The 9,931-nt window shown below is 34.3% G+C and overlaps 1 protein-coding gene across 1 annotated transcript in view; it reads right to left on the reverse strand.

The window, feature by feature from the left end:
• Positions 1-7,445, reverse strand: part of NPFFR2 (neuropeptide FF receptor 2) — a 206,227-nt gene extending 198,782 nt beyond the window's left edge. The window contains exon 1 of the mRNA XM_053703331.1: positions 7,123-7,445. Coding sequence (XP_053559306.1) covers positions 7,123-7,444 — 322 coding nt within the window. The 5' untranslated portion in view covers position 7,445. The remainder of the gene's footprint in view (positions 1-7,122) is intronic.
• Between the last annotated feature and the right edge of the window lie 2,486 nt (positions 7,446-9,931).

Below are 9,931 nucleotides of genomic sequence, written 5' to 3' on the forward strand. Positions count from 1 at the left end.
ACCACATAGACTGTGACAGGCGTCACATAAGTTTATCACATAAGATTGTAAAGGTTTTTTTTGCTTAAAAACAAGTTTGGAACATTTGTACTAAGCAGAATTAACTTGCTTTATCAGGGATTTTAATAGTGAACTACATCCATGCAATGTATTTTTCTAATGCAAGAAATACACTGAATTTGATTCAAGAAGTTATATAGTATTAAAGGGACATGAAACCCAAATTTTTTCTTTCATGATTTAGAAAGAGCATACAATTATAAACAAATTTACTTCTATTATCTATTTTGCTTCCTTCTCTTGATATTCTTTGCTGAAAAGCATATCTAGATATGCTTAGTAGCTGCTGATTGGTAGCTGCACATAGATGCCTCCTGTGATTGGTTCACTGTGTGCATTGCTATTTCTTTATTAAAGTATATCTAAATAATAAAGCAAATTAGGTAATAGAAGTAAATTGGAATGTTGTTTAAAATTATATTCTCTACCTTAATCATGAAAGAAAATGTTTGGGTATAGTGTCCCTTTAAAAGAGGGATTTCCTGATGAAGGGGAGTGCTTGGATGACGGGAATTGTGTGAATTTAAAGTTCCTACTTCTCTCTGTGTCTGTAGCAAGTATCTTTGAGGAAGTGTGCCTGGTGGCACAGAAAATGTGTCGGATTATTGTTGTTATGACATAAATTTGGAAAATGTTATGTGTACTTGTACACAATAAATATGGACTTTTAATTGCATCAAGGTGGAGTCTCTATTGATAGTGTTCAGTAGCAAGTATAGCTAATAAGCAGCAATTGTTGAACATTGTCTTCCACTTTTAAATTTAAAACACAGTGTATTAATTTAGCTTAAAAACACCTGATTGGTTCATTTATAATAACAATTTACTACTTATTAAGAGAGATATAAAATATCTTCTCTACAAAATGCTTGAGACCAGTATGCAGAGGAGCTATCCTGAATAAACTTTAAAAATAAAATACAATCTGCTCTTTTAATGTAACCCCTTAACAACCAGTTCTGTACCCTGTAGCCCTTAATGATTAAAAAAAAAAGGGGGAAAAATGAATATGAACAGGATACTTGCAGACAGCTGCCAGTACCTAAGATGATGGATACTAGTCGGGGGGGGGGGGGTGTTAGAGAGCTGTTAGGGGGATTAGGAAGGTACACTGCAGATTTTTTTTTTTAATGCCCTAAAACTTAACATGTGCAGACTGTCTGCCAGTACCTAAGATAGTGGTGACCAGTGGTGGGTGAGGGAGGGAAGAAAGCTGTTAAGAAGGGATCAGATAGTGGGAGGTATCAGGTCGGAGGGTAATCTCTAAATTATAGATTAACCCCCTCACTGCCGGAAATGTCAGAAGTGTGGTGCGCGGCTGTAATTAGCGGCATTCTAATCACCTAAAGGCAATGGCAAAGCCATGCATGATTGCTATTTCTAAACAAAGGGGATCCCAGAGAACATTTTACAACCATGTGTTTTATGACTGCATATATATGTAAATAATTTCAGTGAGAATCCCAAAGTTTGTGAAAAAAATTAACAATTTTTGTAATATGATTGTATTTGGCGGTAAAATGGTGGCGTGAAAATAGGTCTAGATCAATACCTGGAGTTGTCTACTAAAAAAAATATATATAGTTTTGATAAGTAAATGAAAAAATAAGGCTCATTTTCTGTTTAAATGGAGTGATAGCAAAAATGCTAAAAGTGCTCTGGTCTTTTGAATGCTTTTGTCTGAAATTCACGGTCCTTAAGGGGTTAATTGTTTTGAACATTTAAAATAAATACCAAAACAATTAAACAATACATGAAAAATGAACACCCACTCTTTAAAATAAATTATATTATTTATTATAAAATTAAAATCTTTATTAAAATAACTATTAAAAAGCCCCATAAAGAAGGCAATTCACAATAAAAAGGGGCGTAGAATAGGCAAGAGTGGGCGGTTAAGGGAGGAAAGTGGATGGAGACTTTAGGAGGAGAGTGGGCAGGGATTGGCGTAAAAAGGGGTAGGATTTGTATAAAAGGGGTGTGGTGCCTGTCAAATTAAGTTTAGCAAGTTATGCAGCTCTTTATTTTTTAAAGTTTAATTTTTTATTGAGCATATAAAAAAAAAGATACAAGCAGTAGAAAGAGAGTACAGAGTCCTCCATTACTTCAGCTTTACATAGTGATAAGAAATAAAAATACCTTTCCACATCTCTAATCTTCCTACATTTCTATAAATGACAATTTAATAGTCCATATCTCTGTCCCTCTCTATTTCTATTGTTTGAAATACCATAACATTAATAACAGATGTACAATATATCACAATATTACACCGTAATGGGTATACTTTTACATTTTTAGTGGACAACATAATTTAGTAATTTCCGCTAATCACATCTTATTTACCCATAAAATGTGGATCCTTTGTAAGAACAAATTTCATTTGGGAAACTCACCAAATAAAAGAAAGAAAAAGAGAAAAGAAGAAAAGAGAGAAAAAAAAAAAAAGGAAAAAAATTTAAAAATTATTCTCTCTCTCTCATCCCCCCCTCCCCCCCCCCCGCCCCCCCCGGTCCTCCCCCGGTCCTCCCCCGGTCCTCCCCCATCCCCCCACACGCCGTATAGTTTAAATACTCTTTTATTTACTTTAGCCAATGTATGGGTAGTGCTTCTGCTGCGATTAGTTCAATGAATGGAGCTGAATTCCTAAGTGGCTCTATAAATTGTATTTGCTGATCTATTGGCCATGAACATATATACTTCTTCCATTTCTTAAAATATTTTGTATATGTATTTTGGGCATCCACTCTCAGGTTTTGTCTTTCAATAATAATCTGTAGCTTAATGTTATTAACTAGTTTGCTTAAACTAGGAACTTGCTTATGTTTCCACTTTTTGAATATTAAATTGCGTGCAAGTAAAATCACAATATTTAATAATTGCCTATCTCCCGGTTTCTGCCTTTGACACAAAAAAAATATTTCCATAGAGTCTAATACCACCCTATCACCAAGATACTTATTGACCCAGAATTGTACTTTTAACCAGTATTGATATACCTTGGGGCAGCTCTAGAGATAATGTAATATATTCGCCCTATCTTCGCTGCATTTGTGGCACACATTTTGTTGTGTCGTTGCCCATTTACTCATCCTTTCCGGTGTTAAATAATAACTATTTATTAACTTACATTGTGATTCTCTCAGATTAACTCTATCTGTAGTCTCCTCTACTCTTATAATGCTACTCGTTATATCCTCTTCTTGTATATTACCAAAATACTTCATAAATTGGTGTTTCAGTTTATTCACATGTTGCTGTCCTGTATTTTTAAGTATCTGCTGGTACCAGTACGATATTGATCTAAAACCTGCCTTGTATATTTTTAGACCTGGGTCCGTGAACTCTTGTCTCCAATCCGTACCATATTCACTGTTTTTTGTCACTATATAGTGGCGAATTTGTAGGTATGCATAAAAATATGCAGCTCTTTATTACTTATTTGCCAACAGTTGTTGCTATATCTTCCAGTGTCAGAGAATTTATTTTCCAGTGCTTACTCATATTTGTTGTTATTCCTTTGTAAATTTTGCTCCCAGTCTGCTCTGAAGTAGGTGGCCTGCATTAGGGAATATTCTATCTGTTTGCACTGAGAGTGCTGCCCAGATATGGGAGGTACCCCTCGTTTAGAAGATACATATACATATTCCTAGTGGTAAAAAATGTATTTATAGAATCATCTATTCATTTATTGTTATTCTTGATTTATCTAAATGAACATTTACATTAATTGATAATCAAATGTAAAATATTATTTTGTAAATTACATGTTTTGCTGTTAATGCCAAGCAACATCTTCCTACTCAGCAGAAATTGCTGGATAATGGGATTTTTATTCTAATCCCACTGCAATTCAAATGACATAACCATTTAGAGCAGAGCTTTCCAAACTTTTCATGTTGGTGACACACTTTTTAGACCTACATCATTTCGCGACACAGTAATTCAGTTGTACTAGCAAACAGGAGGTTAAACTAACTTGTTTTAAGAGATACGGACACATACATAAATTATATAGTAACGAAATGTATTTACAAGTAACCGTATGTATGTGCTAGAATTAAAAAAAAGTTTAATAACACCTATAGCTACTTACTATTTTAATGGGATGTGTGAGGTTGATGGGATGAACACCATTTCTGAATATTTAGTGTAATATTAGATAAAGACACTCGCATTTCATCATCAAGCATTTTTAAGCTTCCACTTCCTATCCATATCTCAAGAGCAGGAGCAGCAATGCTTTACTGGGAGCTAGTTGCAAAAAAAACCCCACTGTCTTCAGCTCAGCGTTTAAGCTGCCGCCCTCAGAGCTCGGTGAGTCCGATTGACTACTGCCCGCACTGCATACACAAACACACTGCTATTCCACTCACTGGCTACACATGCAGTCACAAGCCAATTAAGGAGACTACACGTGCAGTCAGGAGCCAATGTGCCGCAAATGGGAATAGTTTGTTCCCACTGAGCTGTGCCAATAGGTTAAGATGATCTGTGACCCACTAGGTATCAATCACGTGTCAACCATGTGATATGCGTAGCAGGCAGGCGGAAAGTCAGAAACCAAAAAAAAAATTACAAAAAAAAATTTGTGCTGAAGCAGGGACACACCTACACACTGCTGCCGACACACTAGTGTGTCCCGACACACAGTTTGGAAATCACTGATTTAGAGCTTCTGATGAATGTGATATTTCTCTGAACATCTGTATTACTCACATTGCATGCTAGTCATTATCAGCAATAAAACTGCTTTGCTCTGAGAAATGATCTAAAACTATTTAACACCCTGGTGCTAATAATTATCACTGTAGGTGTTAAATGCATAAACTATCAAAATGTTATCTATAAATAATTAACCCCATCTTCCCATAAAATAATATATTCTTTAAAATGTTATTCAGACAACTGAATAGGAAAGAAATTGCTGCAACATTTTAAGTATCTAATAAATGAGCACTGGCAAAAGACATATGTTACTTATGGTAAATTAGTGCACACAGGTGCTTACAGGATATAGAGATTGTAATAACTTGGCAAACTGCACTAAAGGGACAACACTTTGAGATTATAATAAAATGTTTTATTATATGTAGTAAAACAACTATGCAATATACTGTCTTTTTTTGCCCTTCTTCCAATTTAAAGGGATATGAAATCTAATTTGTTTTCATGATTCAACTAGAGAATACAAATTTAAACAACGTTCCAGTCTACTTTTATTATCTAATTTGCTTAATGTTCTTTTTGGTATCCTTTGTTGAAGAAACAGCAATGCACATAGATGAGCCAATAACATGAGCTCTTGAGTCTACCTGGGTATGCTTTTCAATAAAATATATCAAGAGAATTAAACAAATCAGATAATAGAAGTAAATTGAAATGTTGCTTAAACTCGCATGCTCTCTCTGAATCACAAAAGAAAAGCTTGTATCAGACTACCTAGATTTAGCCATCAACAAAGGATACCAAAAGAACAAAACAAAATTGATAATAGAAGTAAATTGGAAAGTTGTTTAAAAATGCATCTGAATCATGAAAGTTTAATTATGACTTTACTGTACCTGTAACATGCCTTATCAGATGATGGCAAGAATGGATTGGACCTTAAAGGGAAATACTAATGAAAGCCAGTTTTATTGCTTTCTTAATCAGCACAACAGTTTTAAGCTGTGATAAAACAATTGCCAAAAGCGTTTTCTAATGACCAATTAGCCTTTTTAAATGACAAATTTGGATTAGCAAATACAACGTGCCATTGGAACACAGGACAGATGGTTATTGATAATGGACCTCTGTGCGCCTATGTAGATATTCCATTAAAAATCAGCCGTTTCCAGCTACAATGGCCATTTACAACATTAACAATGTCATTAACAATGTCTACACTGTAATTCTGATCATTTTGATGTTATTTTAATAGACAAAACAATTTGCTTTTCTTTTAAAAACAAGGAAATGTCTAAAGGACCCCAAACTTTTGAACACTAGTAGTGTGTGTATATATATGAATAATTATGATTTTTTTGGGGTATGAAAAATAAATTAAGAAGTAGCAATGCAAGCATGATGTATAATTACATACTTATACTATTTGGCTAATCTAGGCCATATCAACAGCTGTATTGTTTGGTAGAGGCAAGCCTTCATTAGCTTAAAAAACGTAGGTTCACCATTAAAAAAAAAAAAAAAATTAATGTCAATTTTAAAAGTACCCTCTGTTAAAAGGACCAGTTAATACAGTAGGTTTGCATATTCAACTAATGCAGAATAAAAAGACAATGCATTAGCATTTAGTCCGAACTTAAAATGGGTAGAAGATTTTTTTTTTCTGACAAATTTTAAAGTTAAGTCTATTTCCACTCCTCATGTTGCATGTGACAGCCATCAGCCAATCACAAATACATATATGTATATTCCGTGAATTCTTGCACATGCTCAGTAGGAGCTGGTGACTAAAAAGTGTAAATATAAAAAAGACATTGTGTTAATGGAAGTAAACAGGAAAGTTGTTTAAAATTGCATGCTGTATCTGAATCATGAAAGTTTAATTTTGACTTGAGTGCCCCTTTAACCCTTTGAGTGCTAAGCTTTTTTAATTTTTTTTTTATTTTATTTTTTAAAAAAAATAACTTTTTTTTTTCAGATCCCCAAGACTTCTAAGCAGCATGCCCCCTGTTCCTATACTTAACATTGTAATATATATAAAGTATAAATAAAGTTGCGCAGTGACATCATCACGTCATTGCACGTGATGTCATCATGCATAACGTGAAGCCCCGGCTATGCCTGTCAATAAGGCCCGATCGCTGGGGTAGGAGCAGGTAGGAGCCCCCAGATCTCCCTCAAGGTGGGAGAGTGTTAGCGACGGCTCTGAGCAACAGAGTGGGAAACTCTGTGATGGCTCAGAGCCAACATTAGTACTCAAGGAGTTAAGCATACCAAATGATAAAAATGCCTTTCATATCTATAAATGACATAATACACAATTTATAGTAATAAATTAGTATTTAAGATGTTTTTTGTGTCCTTTAAAAAAAATATATATAAACAGCTAAATACCTGAAATTATATTATCCAGTAGAGTTGTGGGCATGCAAAATATCCCAACAAGTAGATCGCTGAAAGCCAAATTCAGGATAAAAAGGTTGGTAACTGTTCGCATATGCTTGTTGCTTAAAACGATGAAGCAAACCACACCATTGCCAAGCATGCAGAGAATAAATATGAGAAGGTATGAGATGATGTAAAGGGCCGATATAGAGGGTCGATGTAAATAGAAGTCCACATAGGTTATATTAATTTCCATATTTGTTTGAGTCCGGTTGAGAGGTTTTCTTGGAAACCACGTCGTCGTAAAATTTGAGTCCAGATATTCATTCATGTTGGAACCTATGTAAAACACACAAAAAAAAAGAATTAAATAAAATTAATGTTTTATTCTGATTAGCTCTTTAATCAAATTGGGCAATAAACACAAAGTTTAGTGAAAATGGTGATAATTCAACAAATCCTAAATATGTATTTTGTATATATTTATACAAGGATGATACATGAAATTCACTTGAGGTTGTTATGTATGATTATTATTCATGTATTTTTAGTATCTAATGAGCTGGAGGCTTTTGGCCCGATTATCTAAAGGTCACTGGGCTTGTTATGTTCTCTAAGAAAGTACTATGAAGCCCCTGTTGTAATTTTCTATGGCCAGTTTTTAACGGGAGAACAGTTTGTCTCACAAAGGAGTGTTCTCTGTCATTAAAGGCCCACTAAACCCAAAATCTTTCTTTCATGATTCAGATAGAACATACAAATTTAAACCACATTACAATTTACTTCTATTATTTATTTTGCTTCATTTTTTAGATATCCTGAGTTGAAGAAAAAGCAATGCACATGGGTGAGCCAATCACATGAGGTTTCTATGTGCAGCAACCAATCAGCAGCTACTGAGCATATCTAGATATGCTTTTCAGCAAAGAATATCAAGAGAATAAAACAAATTAGATAATAGAAGTAAATTAGAAAGATGTTTAAAAATGTATTCTCTTTCTAAATCATGAAAGAAAAAATGTGGTTGTCATGTCCCTTTAAAGGGACATTAAACCCAATTTTCTTTCTTTTGTGGTTCAGATAGAACATGCAATTTGAAACAACTTTCCAAATTATTTATATGATCTAATTTGCTTTGTTCTCTTTATATCCTTTAAAACAGGGATGGGGAACCTTGACACTCCTGATGTTTAAGAACTACATTACCAATGATGATTAGGTACTCTAAAGTCCAGTTGAGCATCATGGGAAATGTAGTTCTGAAACATCTGTAGGGCTAAGGTTCCCCATCCCTGCTTTAAAACATACCTAGGTAGGCTCAGGAGCAGAATGCACTACTGGGAACTAAATGCTGATTGGTGGCTGCACACATATGTATTCTGTTGTTCATTCATCAGATGTGCTCAACAACTGTAGCTGCCAGTAGTGCATTGCTGCTCCATCAATGAAGGATACCAAGAGAATGAAGCAAATTTTATAAGTTAAGTAAAATAATATGCTCTATCTGAATCCCGAAAGAATAATTTGTGGTTTCATGTCCCTTTAAGTATGTGAAAACTATGCATAAATTGCATCATTTTAAAATGGTATGAAAACAAATAAATGAAGTATGAAAATAAAAATATGCAGTAAAAAATTGTATTGCTAAATAACATTGAAACCAAAATTAATTTGCTTAGTAAAAATCGTGTTTTAAGGAAAAATGAAAATTCTTATTGAAATTACCCAACTCAACAAAAAAAAAAAAAAACACAACAAGAACATAGTAAGACTACATTATAGATACAAAAAATAATAAAAAAAAAATAAAAATAAAAAATATATAAATGTATAAATACAGAATTCAACATGTATTGTTCTTATTGAAAAATGAGTTTCCCCTCCTCTGCCAGTGGGTTTAACAGGAATGTTCCTTTACATTAGATACTACAGTATGTACTGAAAACGCTGTAATCTAATTGGGAGAAGGGACCTTCAAGTCATTATTTTATAAATGCAGAGTATACTGTGTATCCTACAACATAAATATTGTAAACGCATTTAATACTGTTGTGTTGCTACCAAAATGTTCATTATTTTGCAGTCCAGGGAAATACCCCTTTAAAATATTTAGCATGGCTTATCTCCTTTACTATTACATGGAAAGGCTGGGACAAATATAAATGGCTCATCGAGCACTGAATAGAATGTTAAAGTGTCAGAGCTTTGAAACCTGTAATCTAGGATCTATTGCAGGTTATATGGTGTAAAATACAGGAAAACAGGCAACGTAAATAATGAATGTATAGTGCAAGTTCCTTAACTGCACATAATTGAAGATTATGCCCCTTATTTAAAAAAGTTGTGGGTGAATAGCATTCCCAGAAAGTTAAAATAGCACAAAAACTGCAACCCCACTTCCTGCACTCATGCAACCGATTTGCGCAAGAACAATCAGCTTGGTTGAACCAGTTTAATGTGATTTAACTCTGTCACCTTCTAACTTGCCCATGTAACCCTCTCAGTCTCATTAACTGCAATTCTGTTAATACCCCTTGAAGCGCACACTCTGTATGCAATGAGTTCACTTCTATTTGTGACCTGTTCATTTCACAATCAGTTAACCTGTTAGCCCAGAAACATGTCTCTCCTCCTCTAACATGACTGCTATTGCCTCTCTGTCCTATGGTGGCCTGCACTTCAGTCACACTCCCAGGCAAGAAAACATACAAGGAGTGGAAGTAGGCATTCTTCTGTCTCCATATACTGTACCTTCCGCTGCATTTATTAGCTTCTCTCCTTTTCTTTTTCATTTTTGAGGTTCATGCTATCTGGCTCT

This window comes from Bombina bombina, chromosome 2 (assembly GCF_027579735.1).
Source record: "Bombina bombina isolate aBomBom1 chromosome 2, aBomBom1.pri, whole genome shotgun sequence".
NCBI classification, from domain to species: domain Eukaryota; kingdom Metazoa; phylum Chordata; class Amphibia; order Anura; family Bombinatoridae; genus Bombina; species Bombina bombina.